General features: G+C 46.5%; 1 protein-coding gene across 1 annotated transcript in view; it reads left to right on the top strand.

The window, feature by feature from the left end:
* Nucleotides 1-31: 31 nt before the first annotated feature.
* Nucleotides 32-25,351, top strand: part of TPCN1 (two pore segment channel 1) — a 71,234-nt gene continuing 45,914 nt past the window's right edge. The window contains exons 1-3 of the mRNA XM_014964640.1: nucleotides 32-1,007; nucleotides 21,763-21,887; nucleotides 24,600-24,776. Of these exons, the coding sequence (XP_014820126.1) occupies nucleotides 896-1,007; nucleotides 21,763-21,887; nucleotides 24,600-24,776 (414 nt within the window). The 5' untranslated portion in view covers nucleotides 32-895. The remainder of the gene's footprint in view (nucleotides 1,008-21,762; nucleotides 21,888-24,599; nucleotides 24,777-25,351) is intronic.

Consider the following 25,351-nt stretch of genomic DNA (forward strand, 5'->3'; position numbering starts at 1 on the left):
GGCCTCCACAGCGCGGTGACAGTGACAGCCCCGTCTCGGTGTCCCTCTCTCCTAGGCCACGGGAGGAGCCCGGTTCCGGCCGTTCTGCCTGCCACCCGGCGGCGAAAGCTCCCGTCCCAGCCCTCGGTGAGCCTCCCCAGGCGGCGGGGGACCGGCCTGTTGCTGTGGGCGATGCGGCCTCCTCCGCCGTGACTTCCCCCTGCCCTCCCCACCGCGGCCTACGGGGAAAGAGACCGGGAGAGTAACACCTTCGTGGGCAGCACGGGTTGCGGAGCGTCCCTGTAACGCCGTCCCGGGCCTGCCTGGTTTTGTCTTTTAAAGAAAATCCGTGACTTTCGTGTGACAGTGACATCAGCCGGTAAAAAAACAGCCAACGGGAACTTCAGGTGTGCAGATTCCAACTGGCCGCCTTTCCTCCCTCTTTGCCCTCCCCACCTGCAGCGGAGGCATTTTGGCAGGGCCGGGGAAAGGGCGGTGTGTGAGGGTGACACTTAGCATCATGCTGGCTCCCGATGCGTCACGCCCGCCTGCTTCTCCTTGTGCTGACTGGGCAGGAGTTTGGCCAGAAGCACACACTTTTGCTTCCGTGCTGTACTGCCAGCCCTGCGCTGACGGGAATGGGGCAGCCCAGACCTGACTTTGTGAATTTAGCTTTTGCCTAAATAACTGCCGTTGAGTCTAGTATCCTGCCCTGCTTTTCGAAAGCAAGTGACTACATCCTTTTTTTGAACTGAGATCTCTAGAGATGGGTACACGTCCCTGTATATTCTTATGTCTAGAAGACACTCCTGATGGAAGACTCCCTGGGGAAAGTTTTTGACATAAGAGCAGTACAAGTGGAACTGAAAAAGGCGTTATTTAAAGTTCTCGGAGCGGGAGCCTCTGAAGGGACAGGATGGCCGTGAGCATGGATGATGACGTTCCCCTCATCCTCACCCTGGACGAGAGTGGAAGCGGCGCCTCGGCCCCTCTAGATGACCCGGATCGGGAGGAGCTGCCTAACGAAAGTAAGATCACTTTATGGTTGTTTCCTGTCTGCTGCGACGGCCTCGCTTGTTTTTCCTCTCTGTGGTCACCACTCTTTCTTGTGCTTGCCAGGACTTGACACTCTCAGAGCTGTCATTCAGCGTCCCGGCGGCTGCCTGAGAAATTGAGATCAGGAAGTTGCTTATTGTGCTGCTTATTTACTCACAGCTCACGTGTTACGCCCCAAGGGGGGAGGACGCTGGATGTAAACATGGATGGACAGGATCTAACATACTTTTTTGTTTTTTGTGGTTTCCAAGTAATAACATGTGACCTCGCTGTCCTTAAGCTCAACTCTCCTTTCCTGCACGCTGGCCTAGAGCATCTCCTTTTCTTTGCACTGGCCTGCTGTGCCGTACCACTGGCCTGAGCTGTCAGGTGCAGCAGCTCCAATAATGTCACGTAATATTTTCCTAGTGCTGTAAACTATCTATCCTTTGCAACTGGTTTTTTGCCTATTTCAAGTTTACTTTCTGGTTTTTGCAGTAAGGAAAGCGGTACGTGTTGGTAAATCCCTTTAACATCTTTATTGTATTCTTATCAAAGAACCTGGAGTACTTTCAAGGCAGTATGTTCATCCTCCTCTTAGCCCCAGGTATTCAGTGGAACAGAGCCAGCCTAGGAGTGTTGTGAGGGGGGAAAGAAAAGCCACCATCTCTTCAAAGCATTGCTTTCTCCTCCTTGGTTAAAGCCATCACCCCACGCGAGGTGAGGTGGGAACAACAGATGTGTTTGAGCATGATCAGTGAGTTTCTGGTTTATGTTCTACCTCGTTGAATGTATTCAAGCAGTTTTGTTCAACACATCCCTCTGACTTCTAATTGACATTGCAGGTGTATGCACAGGTCTTGTGATTCTGTTCAAGCCCTCGCTGCCACAAGGTTAACATTTATAGCAAATAAATTGCTTCTTGGCCTGGCATCCCTTTTTCCTACATTATACCTCTATTCCATACTGCCTCTGTGAGTCTGATTTGATTTCTCTCTTGCAATCATATGGGTTCCCTTAATTTTCTCCTTCTGTGTCTTCCTGAGCCAGTAGCTAGTTTCTGACAGTCAAGATTCCTCCTCCTCCTCTTCCACCCCTGCAACATACATCCCTGGCTAAATTACCCAGCTGACTTTCTCTAAGCTCTGCTGCATTGCTTTTCCATCGCATCTGCTCTGTCTTTTAGAGTTTAGCTATTTTTAAGTTAAATGGAAGAGAGAAAGCTTCCTCTGTCCACTGATGTATTTATAGGCTTTCTTGTGACTAATTTTAATCACTCTTCTCTCAGCTTTGTCTTCCACCCATCTCCTATCCCTTTAAAGAAGAAGTTGTATGGAGTTTAGCATTTGGTTAAAGCTAGCACGACTGTGTTAAAGCACAAGCATGAGAATGAACGTATTAATAAATGAAAATATTCCACAGTCTGCTTCCCTTGAAATACAGGGAAATTGTTTAGGGACCAATTTTGTGCTTTTTAAAAGATCGCTGTGTGGTTTTTGAGAATTCATTCCCTGGAATTCTTCAAGTGAAGTGTCCCTTGGTATTGAAGAGCCATTATTTTGCTATATGTTTTTAATCGCTTTTAAAGTTGAATTTGCTGGAAAAATATAAAGCTCATTCTGTGCAAGTGCCACTGGATGACACGGAGCCCTCTGAAGTCGGTGGGTACCAGGAGAGTGGGATGAAAGATTAAGAGAGGAAGGCTGGCATAAACAACTTGAAAGGCACATTTATCTCTGAGAAGCGGGAAGCTTAAATTAGTGAGTGAGCAGACTAACGCCGTCGCTTGCAAAGTAAGCTTGTTTAAAAAACAGAACATGTAGCCCAGCTTTCCTCTTTGCCTGCGAAGAAAATCCACTGTGAAATGCAGAGAAGTTGTGTCTTGTGGAGTCTGTGAGGAATTCTAATGTTTCCCCTCTGCTCTGCCTCCACTTCTCTGCTGAGGACTGAAATGGCATTAACAGAACTGGATAAAACCCACATTTTTACTCAGAAGCTTGTCTTTTTCAGGGCAAAAAGAGGATGTGAGAAGCCCTTTTGAGCAAAGGGACAGCCTGCCAGGGTGATGATGAGGAGGGCATGGGGACGGGGAAGGTCTGGAGGCTGTTTCCTTCTGGTTTGGTCTTCTTTATGCCTAAACTCTTGTAACAGAATATTCAACCAAAATTTGGAGGAATAGTTCCCGTGTTACTGTGCCTGATCGTTGGTTCCTAGGGATTTGGTGGCAGCTTAAACACAAAGCTTTTGTTTAAGTGTGTCCCCAGATACCAGCTGGGACTGGTTGCAGTGAAGGACCCATCATCCTCTTCCCAGGAGACGCCAAGGGAAAGACAAAGCGGGTGTAACCGCCCTGACGCTAAATCCTGCGTCAGAGGTTGATGATAATTAAGTTGCACTCTAATTCTATGTTGCAATGTTAATGAACCTCTCTAAATTTTAAATCCATATTCCAGCCTGTCACAACCATCTTGCTGTGTACCTGTGTGATGTCAGTGTAGCAACTCTCATGTTTTTTAAGGAGTTTCTTGGGCTTTTTTTTTTTTTTTAAAAAATTGATCCATCTTGTAGCTTTGTTACAATCAGGTCCTTGGATAAATGAGTTTGTAGTTTTGGACTCTTGGGGTTGGTTGTCTGGAAATGCAGACAAGTTACTGGGTTGAACTAAGTAAAAGCCTGTTGCAGATGTAAAGAGAAAGGATTAAAGTGCAAGAGCATCTTCCTTCCCCCACCTTGCAGAAGAGCCCTGCTTCTGGGTAAGCGAATGCCGGGGAGTTAGAATAAAAGAAAGCTAAATGAGAAAACTGTGTGGAAAATTACATTCTTAAAGAAAATGTCCAGCTGCAAAAATTAATCTCCCTAATCATGCAGCTCTTAAGCACTTAATGGGAGGAAATACTTGCATGGGGAGGAATATTAAAGCTCTGCCATCCTTGGCGCGTGCTGGGATGTGTGTCTTACAGGGAGCTCATGTTTGTAGCCACAGCAAAAGGTCAGAATCCTGCAAAGTTGACGGGGAATTCAGACCACATCCAGCAAAACCTGGTCCCCCTGGTGCCGATGGTTTTCTGACTATGACATGAAGGACTGAGGTGCTGGGTAATTTTCCTTTTCAAGCACCAACAGCTGAAGGAGACAGAGAGAAGCGCTTTGGTCACTTGAATCCCCGCTAATTAATATGATGCTGCCCTTCCCTTGTACATCTTATCTGAGAATCTCTGAGTGCTGTACACACTCTAATTGAGCTTCCCAGCACCCATCTGAGGTGAAGGAGTATTACTGCCTGAATTTCTCTAGAAGGTGAACATGGGGATGCCATCCTTGCGCAGCCTTTCCTATAATCACGTACTGAAACCGCTGAGAAGCAGCCAGGGTTTAGCGATTTCCCATCCCTCACCCAAACTCCTGGGAAGCGTTCAAACGGGGTTCTCAAAATATCTCCAAGTGTGAGGTGTGTTTTCCCTACACAAAGGCAGTGTGGATAGCCTTGAAACTCTAGGACAGTGTCTCTCCTTGAGCTGATGGGAACTATAAGCGATAAATGAGTGCACATTGATTTATCCCGTATTAGATCAGATACAAGATTCTCCTTTGCCTCCTGCATGGAAATTGCTGCAGCCTCAAGTGGAGTTTCAGTGTGTTCAGAGCAGAAAGTACAGCTCAAAGTGTTGTAGGGGGAACAATGTGATATTGTGTGTCTGTTTCTCCCACACAATGGATTATGGCAAGTGGAAGAAGTCATCTTTAAACTCTGGGTTTTCACAAGAAAGCAACTGCATCTGCTATTGAGGTAGAAATGAATTATTGTGTCGGGGAGGGGGAAAGGGAGGGGGAGGGGGAGCAACTGCAACAGCGAAGTGCGATGTTTTTTAGAAGGATTGTTGGAAAATGAGGAATTAGAACTTTGAATGTTTAGTTTTCAACTGAGCCTTTGCAATCTGGGTTTCTGCTGCCTGAAGAGTGAATTGTCAGGAAAACGAGAGGCAGCCTGGCCTTTGGGTAGAAGGAGAATTGTTGGCACGTGTGCCCCCATGCCTGCGCAGTGCCAGGAAGGAGCGGGTGGCCCAAAGCACGTAAAGAAAATGACATTTCAGTGGGGGTGAAGTTGGAGGGGCTGCCCAAGGTGTCCTTGGTGAGGAACGTGACTTTGGCCAAGGAAAGCAGCGGCTGCCTCTGTGGCTGTTGGTTGTGCCTGTAGAACAGTGTGTGGTGTGTGTTGCTGGATGGAGGCCTCTCTCCGTGCCTTGCCTCTGCGCGTCGGCCCGGTTCCTTCATGAAAAGTATGAAAAAGTTTTCAGCAAAGCTATTCTTTTTGTAGTTGGCTGGTGAAAAATCGTGGTTCTCAACACAGAGTCTAGTTAATGACTGTTGTATACAACAAACTCATCTTTTAAAAAAAAAAAATAAATTATTTACTACTCCACAGGTAGGCATATGTTTTTGTGGGTGGCCCAGGCAGTTAATATTATTCTTTTGAGATGTACGAGCCGCCTGGATTCTGACGTATTTGGTAACCAATGCAACCTGAAGGGATAGAATTCTCTTCTGCGTTGGATCTGGTTCCAGGACGTGTGAGGGAAATTAAGTCTGTCCACATATCCCACAGCTTCAGCTTATGTGGTCAATGAGTCCCTGCTCTCCAAACATCTCTCTTGCCTTCTTCCTACTGCTGCTTCCTGTAGCACCGCCCAGGGATGGAGGAGATTTCCAGGTGTGAAACAAGTGCATGTTTTCTGATGGGCCGAGGGAGAGAACAGAGAGTAAACCCCTGACCTTGAGGGAAATCCTGCAACCACACAATCCCTAGTAGATGTGCTGCTTGAGGAACCACTTCTGTTGCTGTGAGAGTGTTCTGGTTTTTCTACCTTTTGAGGAAAATCACGGAATCACAGAATGCTACGGCGTTGGAAGGGACCTCTGGAGATCATCTAGTCCAACCCTCCAGCCAGAGCAGACCCACCTAGAGCAGGTTGCACAGGAACGTGTCCAGGTGGTTTTTGAATGTCTCCAGAGATGGAGACTCCACCACCTCTCTGGTAGGGCAGCCTGTTCCAGGGCTCTGCCACCCTCAAAGTGAAGAAGTTCCTCCTCATGTTTAGATGGAACTTCTCATGTTCCAGTTTGTGCTCATTTCCTCTTGTCCTGTCACTGAGCACCACTGAAATAGGGGTCTTAAATGACAGCCAGCTAGCAGATTTAATAAATCCCTCAGGATCTGTAGGTTTTCATCCTTGTGTGAAAGCAGGGATGTTGAAGATGGTTCATTTGGACCTGGGCACTAGTTATGAACTGCTGTAGCTATTTGGTGTTAAGAAATAGGGGACGAGGGAACAGGCAAACGCTTGCGATGGACCTGGCAGATCCTGAGATCCGCAGCAGCCAGGCTCTTAAGCAGCCTTTTGGATTATCTGGTGGCTTCTTTGGATGCTACACAGGATATTTTCTCATGTTATGGCTTCTAGTTCTACCGATTTTCCTTTAATTAGTTCCAGTAGCAGTGCTTCCACTGCCACGTTTAGAGGTGAAGCATGGCCAGAGCCCAAGAGTGGGAGCTCATTTTCGGAAGAGACCTAGTTCTGCTGTTGAAGCCACTCCTGCTTCTACCTGGGGTAAGTCAGAAACGTCACTGGGGTTAACCTGTCTCATCTTTAAAGCGCAGATTACACCTTTCATGGAAATGGGCAGGTAGGCTTCAGCACTTCATTTGTTTTCCTTAAGTATGTACCTGCTTAAAATTCATATAAGCGGAATATTTTGTGAAGCACAAGTGGTAGCTCGGTGCTGGATTGTTGTTTATGCCTCTGAAATTCTCGTTTCTCCGACGTAACAGCCTTGCATTTTGCAACTTCTGCCAGTGCTCCTCTAATCCTTCCCTGGCCTAGATGACTTATAATGAATGTTTTAAGCAAGCCAAGCAGAGAAAAACTGCCTCCAAGATGCATGAGGGGTGAAAATCTTGGAAAGGGAAATGAAGACCCAACATGTAAGGAGATTATTGTTTTTTACTTCAGTACAATTCGTTTCCCTGGGTGATGAGCTCTGGAAACTCAGAGGAAGGAGGTAAATGCTGCTTTTTAGGAGACGTTGGCTATCTTTCGATATGATGTTAGAAATGGTGGAAAATGTGTTTCTGCTCTTAAATTCCCAATGCATCACCCTCTGGAATCTCATTTATCCTGAGAATTCAGGTTTTAAGGCAGGGCTGAGCGCCTGGGCTGTGCTTAAATACTTGCTATATTGAGAGGGTAGAGCTGGTACCTTTGATGGAAGAGAAACAGCACTGTTTTGTCCAGAACTCACAAAACCATTTGTATCGAGACATTCTCAACGTGACTTTGTAAATGTGGTACCTCTAGAAGAAAAACCATGATCGGAGTAAAGTACCAGGAGGTACTGCAGGGCTGCAGTTATCTTGTGTGTGTGGGCTTTTTTTTTTTTTGAGCTTGCCTTGTTTTCTTAGCCCTGCAGGAGACCGGTTTGCACAATGCACACATTGTGTGTTTCACAGTAGGATGCTTTGTCAAACAGAATCTCTGCACTGTTGACTCTTTCACGCAGTAAAAAAAAAAAAATAAATAAAAATATCCTAGTGATTTTGTCTTGAATGCCCCATGCTGTTCAAATCGGAGCGAGTAAAAGCGTGTACAAGGTAAAGAAGACTTGGGTTAGTGTTCCATTATCCTGGAGTCAAATGGTTCTTTCTCCTTTGTCCTCTCCCCGGAGCACTAGTGATGGATATCATCTTTCCTGCACGCTCCGTGTAAATTAGGGAGGATGCTGCAGAGTGGGACAAGGAGACTGGAAGCTTCTTCTCACTTCTTTCGGGAAGACGGGAGTAACGCCCTTGATGCTTTGAGGGAGGGAGCCCGTCCCCTTCGTGTGTCTCTTCTCTAGCCCACAGCTCACATCTCTTTGGTGTGAGAGCAGAGGAATGGCTTAAGGTTTAAGTGTTTTCTCCCCAAACCGATAGCTTTCGGTGGAAGATGCGGGGATAAGGGCACGTGCCGTGGCACCGGAGGGCTCCGCTTTTCGAACAGGTGGTCCTGGAACGATAAAAGATGTTAAGGAGTTTGAAAGTGTTTGGAGCTGCAATTTAAAACCCACAACTTTCCAGCTCTAACCGGTCACTCCTCAGCCACCGCAGCTGACTTGGGAACATTTGGCTCAGGAAGCGGAACAACAGTTGGAAACAAATAGCGATTAGTTTTTTCATGGCTTCCCAGGGAACGCATCAGCTTGTTCGTTTTTCCCCTCATTTTTGTGATTCCTGTGGATTTTTAAGGCACTGTAGATGCAGGATGTTCAGTTTAGCCAAGCTTGCTTACTGGCAGATTAAAATGAGCAAAGGCTGAGCACGCTGAGTTCACTCATCATAACCAATATGATGCTTCTCAGAACTTCCTTTGCCCTTGGTATCTTCACCGAGGAATCCTGCCTGCTGCCGTCAGCCCCCCTGTGTTGAAATCCCATTTTACCCATTTGAATGCTGTAAGAAGTGCTGTATAAACTAAACAGGAGCATCTGTGAAGTGGTTAGAGTTGTTGTTGATTGCCTTTTCCTTATTGCCTTCGGGGGATTTAAGCTTGAATTTGCTGGAAGTAGAATTTATGAGCCAGAACGCTCCATTTCTGATCCTTAAGCTGGGAAAAGTGCGGTGAATTTGATAGGTCTTTCTCTCGCCTCCGATGTCTCTGCCTTTTGATCTGGACCTTGCAGGGCTCTCCCCGTGTCTTTAGCGTAATTGCTTTTTTTGCATGTTGAGAAGATGCCTGATTTTAACACGGCTGCTTTCTTTATGGGGAGCCGAAGGAGCAGCTTTAGGATTTCATCCATCTGGCTCCAGCGCGGGGTTCGGCAGCAGGCGGGCGCACCTGTAACCGCGCGTCTTTTCGGCTGGGAGAAAAAGAGGCAGAAAAGGGGCGTTTGTGGGGATCCACCACAGCACTGTGTGGCTGGTGAGAGGTCCCGAGGATGACAAGAGGAGACCACTGTGATTTGAATCGTAGCTGGGGGGGGCTTTGAAGCTTGTACCCAGTGCTGGGTTTATAATCACGATCTGACGGTGTCTGTTTGGAACAAAAGGCTTTTCTTTTCCTGCTTAGGTGGGGAAATAAAATTTAGGATGTATCTTTGCTCAGCCCTGTTAAACCCTCTGATTATATGGGGCTGGACACCTTAGCTACTCTCTTGCCTTTCCTCTATGAAAGCCTGGCACACGTCTGTGTGGATATATTGTCATCTGGGAGCATCTGATCACCTGCATTTCATTCCAACTATAACTATTTTGTCTGAGAACACTTTCACTATCCTCAGTGGATTCGGGAAAGTTTATTGTACAAAAGTAATGTAGCCTGGTAAAGGGTTTCACGAAAACGTACAAATATGTTCCTGCTCTTCGTTAATTAAATGAAAAAATGCCTGTAGAATTAAGACTTGGTGATTGATCCTGCAAGTGGGAGCACTAAAAACTCCCCGGGGTCAAATTGTACTGGTGAGTTGGCGATGTCATTTACAGCGTAATCAGAGGTGGGAGGAAGAAGGAAAGGGATGCCATCCTCTACAGCTTGGGCTGTTCCAGCTCCTGGCTGTAGGTGTAGGGCTTTGAAAGAAGAGTGGAAGGGCAGAGGTTTGCACTAGTACAATATTTCCACAGTCTGCCCCTTTTTTTTCTGTGGCACAGTCACCCTGGATGGAGGGATCTGTGCCTGGTGAGAGGCACAAGAGCTGTGATGTAATCCATCTTGTGAATGCAGTGTTTCTACAACACACACCAGCAATGCCCAGCTGGTTATTTACCAGTTGGTTGGTGGTGGTGAGTCACTGCAGAAATAGGAAAACGCTGCTGGTTGTTGCCTGGTTGCTTGTTTTGCATGTGGTGCAGAGGCGAACGTTGTTTCTCCAGGATGCTGAGCAGACCAGAAGTACTGGAAATGTGGTTGAAGAGAGGAACACTTGCCGAGCCTGGTTTGCTCTAAGGCTCTGCCTTTCTACCTGCAAGTAGTATTAAATGTTCTGCTTTTTCTGAACTGCTGGCAGGGGCAAACAAGTGACCTCTTCGGTGCTACTGTGTTAAGTAAATGCTCACAAGCAACTTACTAAAAAGAATTTTGGCATCAGGGACAGGGGGGAGTGACCAAGGCCCTTCCTTTCTAGCACAAGGCTGGTGGCAGGACTGTGTCTCTAGTGGTTGCAAAGGGGAAAACTCCAAACCGTTGAAAATGACTTATGTATTTTGAGAGAGCACAAATGCATGCAAACCCAGAATGGTAACTAGAAGCTCTAAAGCTGTTGGAGAGGCAGCAAAAAGTCCCAGTACAGACATGCCTGTGCTGGCTAACGTGAGAGCAGCTCCACTGCTACATAGCAAATGAAGAAATACAAACTGGGAGTGGAGGAAAATCATGAAAAGAGAAGTGGTCAGCAGAGTTAAAGGTGCTCTAAAGGACTTGAGAAATAAAGACGTGAAATGATACAGACCTGGTAGGAATTCAAGGTTGGACACTGGTCAGTAACACTATGGGGAAGCTCAAGAAATACTGTATGTATTCTGTATTTGTTGAAAAGCCAGATGACCTGGTCATCGTATGATCTAGTCTTTCATTCCCCCAGTAAGTAAAGTAGAGATTAACTTGCTGATTCTAAAACTAGATGTTTAAAAATCAGCAGAGGACTCTTGCTATTTCCTTAAAGCTACAGCAGTTTGAATATTGCTGTGATAGTCACTTCCTCCCAGCCCCAAAAGATATTTTGCACGAGGCAGGAGATTGCAGGCCAGGCAGCCAAAACAAAGTTTCCAGGCAAAATAATAAGACACCAGCAGTAGTTCTTCTAAAATCTGGATTTAAAGGACAGTTTTTTCATGTCAATCAGTGTGGATTTATGAAAAAGTGAGTCTCATATGAACCTGAAGTCATGCATTGACTTACTTCGTGAGGTTACAAGATAGACTGTCAGTGTTTTGAGAAGATATTTGTTTTGGCACCCTCGCGGCATTTTGATTGAGGAAATGAACAATACAAATCAATGCCGTGTAGCTAATGGCTCCGTGAACTGGCTGATGGACGGGTCTCAAAATCCAGCTGGTTATTGGGAACTGGTTAGTGAATAGGTACGTTATTAACAGAGACTGTCACAGGGCTTAACATTTTTGTCCCCGTGCCAACTGCAACATGTCTCTCTGATCTGGATGGGGGGAAAACAAACAAACAAAAAAAAGAAGCTATTTCTGCTCAAGTTAGGAGGTGCTGTGGGCTGAGGACATTGTAAGAATGAGGAGGGGAGCTTGGTGATTAGAATTACTTATTAAGATGGATGCAGGCAAGTTGTGTGCTTATTGCTATGGCCAATGGTTGGGTCATGCGTCTGCAGGGGTGGGGAGAGCTGTATGAAAGGTCCTTGCTCCAGCTCATCCAAGATCCAAGAGACCTGAAGGTATCTTTGGTGCCCCTGGAAGGGGCAGTGACTGAGGAACAGTGGAGTTGTGGCTTGGTTGAAGCTGGGGAAATTTAGACAAGGAATAAGGCGTGTATTTGCAGCGTGGTTAGTGTTTGGAATCACTTCATAAGAGCTAGAAAAGATTCTGCAGTGCTGGAAGACTTTTGAAGTCAAAATCATCCATTTTCTGAAGATCTGGTTCTGCATGAGGACTGCAGGACTTGAAGTAAGGCCCAGTTGAGGGAAAGCCCTCTGGCAGCTGGTTTGCAGATGTCAAACTAATGGTATAACTCCTTCCTTCCTCTCCAGCCCTTACAAGTAACCTCTGCGGTTCCTGCCACCAGTGGTTTCCACCAAATGTGCAGAAGTCTTTTTTTTTTTCTTAATGGAGAGTGGTTACGCAGAGGCTGAGGTTTTCCTCATTCCTTTACGTGCATCTTCCTCTGAAGTTGGCAGCTTCTCTTTCCTGGCTGAGGCACGATGACCAGGTGGAGGAGATGTGGCAGTGTTGTATTTCAAAAGAACCATTGTGGTGGAGTCTTGTTCTAACACCACAAAACATGACTGCAGACCTCTCACTACCAGTATAAATAAATTCCCTCGGACTCAGCCTGTCCTGGTAAGACATTAGAGTTTTGCCGTGCTATCGTTATTTAGCTTAATTTATCTCATTTTCTTGCTATCCTTCTCTCTTTAGGGCAGAAAGGTCAGTATCACAGAATGATATGGGGTTGGAAGGGACCTCTAGAGATCATCTAGTCCAACCCCCCTGCCAAAGCAGGTCCACCTGGAGCAGGTTGCACAGGAACGTGTCCAGGTGGGTTTTGAGTGTCTCCAGAGAAGGAGACTCCACCACCTCTCTGGGCAGCCTCTGCCTGGGCGCTGCCACCCTCAGAGTGAAGAAGTTCCTCCTCATGTTTAGATGGGACTTCTTATGTTCCGGTTTGTACCCATCATCTCTTGTCACTGAGCACCACTGAAAAAGACTGACCCCTTCCTCTTGACACCCACCCTTTAAGTATTTATAGGCATTGATCAGATCCCGCCTCAGTCTTCTCCAGACTAAAAAGACCCAAGTCCCTCAGCCTTTCCTTGTATGAGGGATGTTCTAGGCCCCTCATCATCATTGTAGCCCTCTGCTGTACCCTCTCCAGCAGCTCCCTGTCCTTCTTGAACTGGGGAGCCCAGAAATGATCCCAGTGCTCCAGATGGGGCCTCCCCAGGGCAGAGCAGAGGGGCAGGATGACCTCCCTCAACCTGCTGGCCACACTCTTGTTGATGCACCCTAGGATGCCATTGGCCTTCTTGGCCACAAGGGCACATTGGCACATACCTTATTTCTGCCTACTGCACTCTAGTGTTGCTCCAGCACTGGGTGGCCATCCAGGAGGTTTTGTTGCCCAAACTAATACTGGTTTCTCTCATCAGGGAAGCTCTTCCTCTCTGCTTCCTACTGGTGACGTTGCGGCTTCCCTGGGGAGCTGCTGGCGGCTGGAGCTGGCAGTCGGGCCTGGCAGCGCGCTGCTTTCGTTAAAAAGGCCAGATTGCAGCTTAATCAAACATCTTTCCAAACTGCAGCAGGCAAATCCAAAGGCTCTGCTTTGGAGAATTGAAATGAGGAACGTGCTCTTAAAACGCTGACATTGTGTTGTTACCGAAGCTGAAGCAGATCTTTAACATGTTAAAACCATGAGGCATTGGTTTCCCTTTTTTGGAACAAAAAGAGGAAATTCCCTCATGTAACAGGATGTGTTAAAGAAATGCTTTATCTGAGGGATTCTGATATTGTCTCTTTCCCTTTTTGTTACTTCCTCAAAAAATTTATGAATTATAAATGTGTGTGTGTATTTCGTGTCTGGCCTCCCTCATGAGCAATAGCCTTAGGCAGAGCTTGTCTCTTCTTTTTTTTTTCTTTTTTTTTTTTCTCAGTTGGATTCAGCAAAAAATTCCTTTCCAGTTGTTTTTTCCATTCAAAATGAGTTGTTTCAGAGAGCCCCTCAACAGCTCGGGTATTTAATTCCAGTTACAGAATAATTTGCTGTCCGTGTCTGTAAAGCCTTTGTTGCTGTTGTCTGATCAGACTGGCGATATTATCGAGTTTATTGGTTGCTAAAAGGGTGGGTAATGCAAGGTTGTAGGTGATCCTTCTCCTGTGGCTTTGACTTTTGCTTTTTTGTAGGATGGAGGTTCATTTGCTACGATGGGAAATAAAGGATATGAAACCAGCAACAATTTGGCTTAACGCACAAGATTCTTAATTCTATTTTCCTAGCACAACCTTTCCTTTTGTGTGAGTTTGACGGGTTACAAATGCTTTGGTTTTGACTCTGCAGCTACGTTGAGAAGCAGGGACTCCTGTGTTATACGGTCCCAGACCCCGGGAGCCCCTGGTTCTGGTTCTCCTCGTGGTATTTCATGGGCTTTCTCATGCAGGAGGATTTAGTCCCACATCTGTCAGAAAGCAGCTTTGTGGAAGAGGGCTTAGGAATTGTGGTGTTTGCCTGAGCTGCTGGAAGGTGATGCAGCTGAGGAGCAGGAGCTGGTGGGGTAGGGAACGTCCTTCTTGCAGAATGCAGCTCTGAATCAAGGAGGAGGATCCCTCCTCCGTTTCACTACTGACTGCTGCAGCAACTTTTGAGCTGTGTGGTCTGGAGCAGTGGTGAGCTGTGGGAGGCTTTTAGGGGTCAGGGTGAAGTGGCCTCTCTGAGGGTGACAAAGCATCCATCAGTTGGTCTTCAGCCTCTCACTAAACCAATTGTGGGTCCCAACATCCCGAAGGGGAGGGATCTGTCCCTCTGCCTCCTCCTGCTACATCCCCAGGAGTGAAAATTGTCCAGCAATCGAACACTTTCTGCTCAAAACTCCCCGTGTAACATCGCAAAACAAAAAAAAAAACCAAGTCACACAGAGTGACTCAGGGTTGAGATCAAAGGGCAGCAGGTGCCCTGAGGAGACAAGGCAGCGAACTGCACAGATCAGCGTCTCCAACCAATCCATCTTGGCTGGGCTAGATAGGTAAAAATAGTCTCATCCTTATTTTCTTAGTAAGCCTTGTACTTTTTTTGCTTGTTTGTTTGTTTCTTCTTCCTTACAAATGTCTCTCTTTGTCCCCAGCAGGGTGGTGTGCAGGAAGTACATGTCCAAGTGAATCGTCCTGTCTCGTCCCCCGTTTCGAGTCGTTAGCGAGCCGCGGAGCAAATGGTTAAATAAATGCTGGCTTTGACCCACTCGGAGTGAGAGCTGGCTGGAGGCACGGCTTCTGCTGAGACAAAACAATTTCCTACCATGCTTTAGCTCTTCTGTCATCGTGTTTAGCTTGTGCGTCAGGGTTCCTACATGTGTGCGGTGCAGATGTTGGCAAGGATACAGCGGTCCTCTAATTAAACAAGGCAGGCCTCAAGTTGTCTTCCATATCAGAAAATAGGGCGGCACAATTGATAAGAGGCAATAAGATATAAAAAGTAGCTTACCATGCTGGGGGACATCTGCTCATCCTTCATGTGGGTTCAGCTCCCTGTGGTGTGGTGGATGATAGCGTGAAGAGAGCTCGTGTTGGTGCCGTAGGAACTCACCGGATTCTCCAATAAAGGCCAGGATGGCAGACCCCGCTCGCCTCATACCGCTAACAGGAAGTGGCAACATCCATATTTTTTTAAAAAAAACCCCAACTTTTCTATGTTAAATAGGAAGCTGCAGTGACTTTATTTGTTGAGCATCACAGCAAGCCAGTGCTGTGAGAATATAGTAAGACAAAGAGCCCCGAGGCCTTTGCATATGTTTCTGCTGTGCCGTCTCTAAGGAAGAGCATGACTCAGTTACGCTGACTTGAAATATTCAAAAATACATTATTTCTCTTGCAACAGAAGGGCTTGGCGCCGCGCTCGGTTGGAGCTGCCCTGTTTTTCCTAGGCAACAAACTGCTAGTAAATTGTTTAGACTTCCTCATGGCTGTTCAATTCCTTCCCGTAGCATCCCCTGAAAATGGGATGGGGGCTGGGATATTTTGGGCTGCAAAGCTCAGCCCTGGGATGCCGCTGTTGGCACGGCGCTGAACTGGCAGCCGGGCACTAAAGGCAGTGATTTCGCTGTCTGTCTCGCTCACCTCTGAGATGTGTGGCCAAGTGCCAAACCAGCTGTGCTTTCCAGGCGGCTTCCAGCTTTTTTGTCTCCCGGGTAGGTGAGTCTGGCCTTGAGGAGACAAATGTGTGTGTGTTCATGCCTCAGCACTCGAAAAGAAAAGGAGCGGTTTCTTATCAACCGCGCTGGAGCGGGGAGAGGAGATAAATCCTCTGGAGGTGAAGCTACATGGCGTGTAAGCACTTGGAAGGGAAAATGCCATCGTTGGTGCTGGTACAGCTCCAACGCACTTGACTGAAATCTTGGCTCTGGGACTGAAGGTGCCTGTACAGCTTGTGTTGGGGAAGGGGAGGCATCTCCTTCGTTTCCATGTCTATTCATGGATTTGCCTCTTCTGTGGTGGGCGCTCCATGCGGTTCAGCTGATGAGGGCTTTCCAGGAGACAGGAGCGCTTCTGGTTGTCTCTGACAGATAAGTGTTATCCTCCTTCTGCAGCCTCGTTCATCCTCTCTGAGCCTCAGGGAGCAGAGTTGCTGAGGGAGCCAGCAACTTTAGCCAAACATGGGGATCCTGCACTGGGATGGTTCTTCTACATGAGGTCAGGAGGTCCAGGAACCCCAAGAGCATCTTTGATCCTGCTGGGATCTGCCACCTTCCATGGGCTTACCTTCGGTGTTGCTGGATGCCCGGTTATGTTTCTTTTAAACTAGAAGCTCTGTGACGAGCTGAGTTTGGGTAACTCGATACAAATTTAGTCAAGATGGGTGGTATAAAAAACGGAGGTGGTGTGAAGAATGTCGAGCTCGAAAAGAAATAGCTGCAGTGAAACGGTGCAGCAGTGACTGTGGTGAGGGGGTGCCAGTGTGTGAATCACAGGCTGCTTTGGGCCCTTTGCGGAGGGGTTGGTGCCTACCAGTGAGACCCTCCTGCTGGGAAGGTCAGGCTGCACCTCTGCCTTGTGTAGCATCTCCAGGAGATCACCGTGGACAGCCCGCGCTCCTGGAAGCGTGTCCAGCTCCAGTAGAAAAAGACACAGCTCCCAGGAAAAAACGTAGCTGGGAAGTGTGTTCTCTTAAAAGGGTTCGTGTCTCTTTCCGGAGTAGAAATAATGACTGTAACGGTAGGGGTAAATGCAAGACACTGATTCTTACAGAGTTGCAAGAAGGAAAAGATGGACAAAGTTGGTACCAGATCAAATTTAATTAAGAAGGAATCTGCTGGTTAACTGACAATTTGGCCTTCTCTTTCCCTGTCCTCCTCCTCCTCCTCCGTGACCTGGTGGCTGGTGCGCTGCGCGGTGTTTTATCAGCTGGCATCTCTCCGGTTCTCCGGGACGGTTACGGGAGCTGCCCTGAGCCTGTGCCCTGGGCAGCTCGACCTTTCCTGTCTGTGGGAGGTAACACCTCGCTTACTTTTCTCTCTTCCTGCTCTATTTGGTGCATCCACTTGCAGGAACCTTGTAAGGCAACGTGAATGTGTCCTTAGCATTTCTTTTTTCGCCTGTCAAGAAATATTACTTTCACGTGCAACTCATTAGATGAGTATCTTACTTATTGCTGTCTTATTATTGACTACACATGTCATACGTAAACAGTATGAATGGTGGATTTAACTCTTAAGAATATTTTTTGCTGAATTATATCTCTTGCCCTGCCTCCCACACAGTTTGCAGAGTTTTCTTATCACAGGTATCCTGGCTAAAATAGCATCAACTGGATAGGATGGCGACTACCAGCTCCATCGAGACCTTCCTCAACCTTTTAGGAGAAAGCCCTGGTAAGTCCGGTAAAGGCACGTGGCTTTGGAGTCATTGGAGGAGCTAATTAGAGGCATCTCAGTCTGTTTCTGTCTAACGCCGTGAAAAAGTGTGTGCTATCTAGAAAGCAGAACATCTGGCAAACAGGCTAATGAGAGCCAGACTGGGGGAGCTCTGAGGCAAATGCAAGAGCTACCCTGTAGAGCTTGTGTATAACTCTTTGAATTTGTAGGAGGTTACTAGTTTGTTGGATTTCTTAAAGTAGTATTATTTATATAAGCAAATGCAGACACCACAGATCAAACAATGAAAATCCAAATTGACTTCAGTTTGACATGAAATAGCCTGGCTGGGAAGGGTGATTTATCCCCGGTTCCTGTGAATATTTTGATTTATCCCTGGTTCTGTGAATGTTTTCTGTCCCTTATTCCCCTCTCAGCTCTGCCCTCCAGATCCCCTGTGAGCTCTTCTGAGTGAGAGGAGTTTGTTTGCTCTCGCAGCCAATGCAGAGCTTTTCCTTCCCCTATGCAGGGAATTTGTTTTGCAAAGGGAGAGGTTTGGGCTCTGGAAAGTTTATGCTCCTTCTCTTTCTCTCTTTTTTTTTGTTTTTTATTGTAATGATGACATATGGAAACTATTTACACAGGAGCATGCTCTGCTGCACTGAATGGAAATGTTGGAGTCCCGGCAGTATCGTTCCGGATGCCTTGTGTAAGCAGCCAGCTGGTTTTGCTTTTTCTTTTTCTTTTTTTCTCTTTTCTTTTTTTTTTTCCCCCCCCTCCCTCTCTCCCTTTCCAGGGAACGTCTGGGATAAGTTACACAAGTGTGGAAGGAAGCTTTTGCCATCTGCGAACAGCTCAGTTCGTTTACTTTGTCATGCCCCTTGTACTGCGAACTTCACAAATATCTGTTTTCTCTTTTTTTTTTTTTTTTTTTTTTTTTGCTGGAGGGGGAGGAAGCCTCCTCGCTGTGACTAGTCAGCGCTTTGACTCCTTTCCCATTAGTTGTTCGTGTTTGCTGGTGAGCAGATTCTTCTCTCTGCCAAAATAAGAGAGCGTGGCACGTGAAGCCTTGCTTTATCGCCACCCTCACGCTTAAAAGCTCTTTGTCCCGCAGTGAAACCTCCCGACAACTCGCACTTAGGAACATCCTGCAGCTCAGACAGCGATAGGGAAACGATTTCACCCAAGTCTGAGCCACCTTCCTCAGAGGGGAGGAAACATTTAGTTCTGCAGAGGAAAAAAAAAAAAAAAAAAGAGAAAAAAACCCTCTTTTCGCGCGTAGCTTTCCCTTGAGGAAGCTGCGAAATCGAGGATCGCCTTTCGGAGGGGAGGGAGGGGAAGGAGGGGAGGGAAGGAGGAACTTCCAGATCTGACTTGTCTCCCTCTCCCTGACTCCTGAACACAAGCTTCCCGAGGCGGCGACGGCAGCGGTGGGGCTGCCATGAGGTGGAGAGAGCCCCCTGCTATCTACTTGGAGGATCCCGGGAATCCTGTGGAGAGATCCTCCTATCTCATTGAGCTCCATACTAATGGTAAATGCCGTCGGGGATGTTCTGCAGCACGAGCCGAGCCGAGGCTGCATTAGTCTGTGTCATTGTTATCAGGGGAGCAGCTGAGGAAATTAGCTAGCTTGGAGGGCTGCCAAGCAAACAGTCAGAGGGTTGCTTTTTCGAATTTATTATTATTTTTATTATTATTTATTACCCAGATGATGCTGTTGCCTCGGGGATGCTAGATCAACCTTCTGGTACCTGATGGGGAAGGAGCTGATCCACAAAATGCAGCTCTGCACCGGAACACTTCACCAGTACATTTTCTGTTGTCTGTGCCTAGAAAGATGATGTCTGGTTTAGACAGGAGAAAAAACATCTTGGTTTCTTGGAGTTATTTTTTGTTTCTGATTTGCACCTGTGAGTGCTGTTTTGTGTTGGCAACCCTGATCTCACTGGGACATCTCTTCTCTTTCAGCTGCGAGTCCTCTGTGTGAAATCATAGACTAGTTTGGGTTGGAAGGGACCTTTAAAGGTCATCGGGTCCAACCACCCCCTGCAATGAGCAGGGACATCTTCAGCATGAGCAGGTTGCTCAGAGCAACCTGAGAAATGTGGAGAAAGGGGGTCCTGGGTTTTTACTGTGGTGTATCTTTTCCTAGTGATGATGCTTTTCAAAGAGAGGTTGGTCTTTGCGAAATAACTACTTCAGGGTTAAAGGTAATTTGGGCATCTTTTGGGCATCTTCACAGTTGTTGGAATTTTGAGCAAGGTGTCCTGAGCCTGGCCCTGGCCACCAGAAAATGAAGGACCTTGGTGGGGGGGGGGGTGGAATTTCCTCTGGCAGCAAATGATCTGTTAGGATGGGAAGGAAGACTGAAAGATACTTGTCTTCTGGGCAGTAAAGATCTTCAGCAGTGGGTCCAGGTTCTGGTGAAGATGTCCTCCTTCTGCAGTTCTGTTAAGCATTAAATGCCAAAAGGTTTTTGCTGTCAGGCTGCGTTTTGAGAGAGTCTGTCTCTTTGAAACACATACACAGTCAAAGCTTCATAAATAATAACATTAGAGAACTTTTTGGGGCTCACAATGTAAAGCTGCTGATTTTTGCATGTTGGTGTCATCTTTTAATTAAAAGGCAAACAAATCCAGGAGACTCCAGTTCTGTGCTTAAATAAAATCTCTGTCATTTAGGTTTTTTTTCAAGAATTGTGCTTGTTCAAGCAGAAGACGGGAGGGCTCATTCAAGGTGTGAAAAGAATGTGGGGGAGGAATTGGCCTCATTCAATGTCTCATCCAGATTTTGAGTGGTATTTTAAGGATATGGGGGAAGCAAGGAAGAGAAATAGGCTTAAATGCTGCAGGATTCTCAGCAATCTGAGTATGCAATCTGGACAGTCTTCACAAATCCCAGCTAAACGTTATCTAAATTTGATTTGAGGGTGGAAAAACGCGGCTGTGGCTCTGCATCGGGGAGGAGGTTTCTGCCTCTGTCAGGAGCACATAGTGCTCCTTCTCTCGATGGGTCTAGTTTTTGGCAGGGACTCTCTCCCCACTCCTGAGGGTGTTCTAGAAAGACCGAATCAATAATTCAATTAGGATTATTTTGTCGTAGCAAAGAGATGCAGCAAATCTTCAGTATGCTCTCATGAGAAAGGAAAAGAACCTCATTGTAATTTTTTCCCACCCTCAGATAACTTCTCATAAGATGGAGAGAACAAGCCATGTCACAGCATCTGCGCTCATAAAAAGGGGGAAATCAGCACTTCTGTGCTGGCAAGATCAATTGACATGTACCTTCTTAGGGAATTTGTGGCAGTGGGAGGAGGGAAGTCTCTATGGAGAGCAAGAACAACCATGTACTTTGGGTAATGACTGAAAGTCTGGAGAACTGAGCCTGAGGACAGCTTCACCACAGATTTTGTGCATGGGCCTAAGCAGGGCTCGCTTCCGTGGGGTCTCTGCTCAGTATTCTCTGTCAAAGGTGCAAAATAAAAATCTCAGTCCCAGAAGAAGAAACCAAGTGACATCCCCTTTTTGAACAGTAATTATCTTTGTGCGTGTTTTTTGTATCTCGTAATAGCACTGATACTGTAGAATGCAAAAAAAAAGAGCAGGTATTCTGGAGTTTATATATGTACCTTGTTTAGCTCTTCCATGGGAAGGGCCTTATGTATCTGTAGCTGTGCTTGGGAGTTGCTTTTTGCAATAGAATTGTATTTTTTTTTAAATTAAATTTTTAATTATGAAATTTGGTACAAATGTTCCTTGTTTTATAGTGCTTTACTGATGAGAAAGACACGCTCTTAGAAGTTTCAAAATCAATCTCTGGGATATGAACAGAAAATTAATCTTGCTGTTTGTTTTCAGCAGAGGAGTATCGGTGCTTACCAGCACCAAAAAAAGTGTTGCAAAGATGCATGACTCTGTAAAGCTCTGAAAAATGAGGCTTTCTACTAAAAATGCTGTACTGCTGCTCTTAGTGTACGTTACAGCTCCTGTACTTTGACTGCTTTCCCTTGCTGGTGATAGTCCTGTACTCTATTCTTCCGTGGTCTCTAAAAAGGTCTGTAAAAAGGCAGTGTTCCTTTAGCAAGCCCACTTTGCTTTTGTGGGTAGGACATCCTTGGAGACTTGGAGCTGTTACCTGCCTGTTCGTAGTTTATGACAGCCCATGGTTTGCTACGAAGATGACAGCACGGATCTCCTGAGCCAGGAGACCTGCTTATTGTATCCAACAGGATGCTGTCTCTTCTGATGGTCTTCTGGGAGCGTTGCCGTGTCGAAGTGCTGAGTTTGAGTGAGTCGCTTAAAAGCTCCTGCATGGGAAGAGTCAATTTGTCTGTGTACAAGCTGCCAGTTTTCCTGGGTCCTCTGCCACCTCTTGATGCTTGTCTCTGGTCCCAGAGCCTGGCTTGTTTGCCTGCCTCCTGATCAATCTCAGCTCGCTTAATGGTAAATCAGTTTTTTTTTTTCTCTTATTGTCCTGATGCAGATGGAGGTAGCTATGACGTTATTAACGATGCCTCCAGCCCTGCTGCGGGGGACTGCTGTGCCCAGCAAAGCTCTGCCCGACACAACTGGGAGATGAACTACCAAGAGGCAGCAATCTACCTCCAGGTGAGCCCTGCTGTTTGCTGGCTTGTGTGAAAAATGGACTTCTGTGGTCCAAACCGGGGTGGTTCTTGATTAAAAGAAAGAGCTGCAGTTTTGAGGTTAAAAAATCAGTGCTTTGCGAAGGAATCCGTTCGCAGAGCGGGGAGATGCTGGGACCGCCTTCAGATGGGCTCTGGGAAGTCATGTGGGAGCAACAGAACAAGCCACCCATCCTCTCCCATCTCTCCCAGTGCCAAGGACTGCAGTAGAGGCGTTCAGCACATCTTCAGTTCTGCCACTTTGCCATGGAGATTTCTGTAACTTGTCATAGATCGTCATTTTATGGCTTCAGTCACTCTGGGTTGAATGGTCAGTGCTCTCCTGGAGACGTCTCATGTTCTGCAGGTCCTAATCTCTCATCTTCTGCAGGTCCTAATGCTGCCTTGGCCTCAGATTTGGTGGGTGGCCCTGGGATGTTCATTTAGCGTCCGTCAAGCCCTGCAGGGGCTTGTAAGAGCAGGTAGGGGTCTTGGTTCAATGAGGAAAACATACTGAAATTAGGACCAGCCCAGGAGTAAAATTTATCCTACTTAAAAAGAAAAAGCATCAAATGCCACCTGCGCTCCAGTTACAGGAAACACCATTCAATCAACAAAATTATGATATTTTTAAGATCACTGGTGGGATAAACTGAGCTTCTCCCAGAACTGGCCAGTCTGAAGTTGTTGCTGGTTCCCTTACTGTCCTTCCTTCCTCCTCCTCGTTCCCTCTCAAAGGTTCTGCATTGCAGCTTGGACCCAGTTAGGTTTTTCGCTTAAGCCGCTGCAAGGTGATTGAAACCATTTATTCCTCCCTGCTCCTACACCACAGGACTGAGAAATATCACTGCTCTGATGTTTTAAAACGGGGTAGGCTTGGCCCTTGGTAATATTTCAGCTTCATCCTGTGCTAGAGCAGCACTGACAATATAACGGCACCCCCAGCTCCTCCCAGGATGATGTTTCAAGCCATGATTATTGGAGATGCTCTGCAAAGGGTCATTGAGCTGCCGCAGTGTCTGATGGTAATGAACGCAGCAGGCTGGGCCCTTCAGATGCAGATTATTCTTGCTGCTGCCTTGACCAATGGTCATGATGCCAACGTCCTTGAAACGAAGTAGACACAACTTAAAGAGCTCCCGGATTGTTTATTTCAACTGGTAGCTGCAGGCAAGAGCGTCTTATCTGAATAAGAGGACTTTGCTGTCCTGCAACGTTTTGAATTGCTTGGCTACCAAGAGGCAGAATTTCGACTATTTTTCATTCTGCAAGTGTGTTTTGTCAGGCGTGAATGAGAATGCCCCGCTGATCTAAGCCAGGAGGTGGGGGGGAGTGTGTTTTATGGAGCTTGCTGCTGGGTTCTCTCTTGTTCGCAATCTGGCTCACTGACCCGCCAGCGTGGTGTGTGTGTGTGTTCTTAAACAGAACATGAGTTTGCCTGTCAGAGGAGTAAATGAGAAACATTTGAAAGCCTCTTCTGAAATAGTCTCGAGGATGCTTTACTTCTTAAAGGAGATCCTGTTTCCTGACCCTGTTATCCATTTGCAGTCACGGTTATTCTGCTTTGATAGTAATAGCTTACTGTCCTTACGGTAATTACTTACCTGGAATGATGTTAATTTAAAAAAAAAACCACAACTTTTTTCATCCCATCCCTGGAGGTGTTCAAAAGACGGGTTGATGTAGTGCTGGGAGGTATGGTTTAGTGATGATGCTCCTTGTTTGTTGTGTGGGTGTCTATTTTTGTCAGTTAGGTTGACGGTTGGACAAGATGATCTTTAAGGTCCCTTCCAACCTAGAAGATTCTGTGATTCTGTGAGCTTTTTGTGTATCTGAGCATCCCAGCTGGGGAAAAATGATCTCTTATGACAGTGAACAAGAGGCAGGAAGTTTCCTGTGAGTGTCAAAGGCTCCCTTGCTTAAACCATTGACTCGAGAAAGAGAAGAAGCCGTTGGGTGGTTCTGCATGAAAAACCTCTGAATTCTCCCCAAACTAAGTTTTGTCCTAGAGGTAAAAATAGTAATGATGTAGCTGCTTGAAAATCAGTTGTAGGCAAACTGTTAAGATGGAGTATCTGACCTTTTAATGTTAATTAAGCTTTCCAGTTAAGAGGGAATGACAAATCAGCAGCGAGCCTTGTTAATTTTTCATGGAGCTTGTCTTCTCACATTCCCGAACCAGAAAACACTGCGGGTGCTCCAGTGTTTTCTCCCAGACATTTTGCAAGGCCAAGATAAGGAGGAGCAACTGTCAGCCAGGTGCCCTGGAGCTTATCTGTGTGTTTTCGTGTTCTGTCCCGGAGAAGTTTAATCAAATAAGCCTGTAAACATGTGGAAGTGGTTGCAAGTAAATGAAGTGCTGGTTTATATTGGAGTGTTGACTCAAGTTTCTTTACCTTCCTTTATAAACTCTTCCAGCACTCTTCCTCGTTCTGAAAAGGTTCAAGGGTTTCTGAGGCAGGAGTTTGTGGATATTAATGAGTTTCATTACTGAAATATGCATGTGAACAGAAAGGGATGTCCCATGGGTGTAGAGTTCATTCCTCCATAAATAGACTAATATCAGGCTGTAAAGTGGGGATGGTCTGTTGGGAATTGTATCTAATCCTTATAAAAGTCTGTGTTATTCATGTGGAAAGTTCTGTTATAGTACTGAGAGTCACTGATGCTGTTCTCTTCTTTATTCCTGCTGCCTTAGGAAGGAGAAAACAATGATAAGTTCTTCACTCACCCCAAAAATGCCAAAGCACTTGCTGCCTACCTCTTTGCACACAATCACCTTTTCTACCTGATGGAGCTGAGCACAGCACTGCTTCTCCTGTTGCTGTCTCTCTGCGAGGCACCCGCTGTTCCTATGCTCCGTCTTGGCATCTTTGTAAGTACTTTGGGGCAAAATGAAGAAGTTGGCCTGTTTTGCAGGGGGTGGGTAAGAGGAAAAGGAGGCTAAACGTCGAGGAAGAAGGTAGCAGTAGTAGGAAAAAAAAAGCCACCTGGTTTGTTCTGTAAATTGGTTTTCAGCAGATACACCCGCCAGCCAACCTTCCTGGTTTGATGTGTGTGTGAATGACGGGAAGTTTTATGTCAAGGCTTCCCAAAATGCAGGTGGAGAGAAGTGATACACAAACTGGTGTGTCCTGTTGTCAGTCCACAACTGTTTCCCAAGATACCACTGTCACGCACGGCACTAGGAGCTGGTGGGAGGTTCTACAGCTGCTTTTCGAGCTGCTGATGCCACCCCAGGACCACCCCAGAACAGGCCTGACAACCTTGGCATCAAAGCTTTGCTCAAAATGAGTCAGGGCCACTTAACTCAATTTGGGGTTTGAGCTGTGGCTAAAGCTGAGGCTGGAAGAAAATGTATGCACCATGTATGTGGTGCATTTTGTATCTTCCAATGGAAAAGGGGCCCTTCCAGAAGCTGCATTCTGTACCAGAACCCCATCTGTGGTC

Source organism: Calidris pugnax, unplaced genomic scaffold (assembly GCF_001431845.1).
Source record: "Calidris pugnax isolate Ruff unplaced genomic scaffold, ASM143184v1 scaffold32, whole genome shotgun sequence".
Classification (NCBI taxonomy): Eukaryota; Metazoa; Chordata; class Aves; order Charadriiformes; family Scolopacidae; genus Calidris; species Calidris pugnax.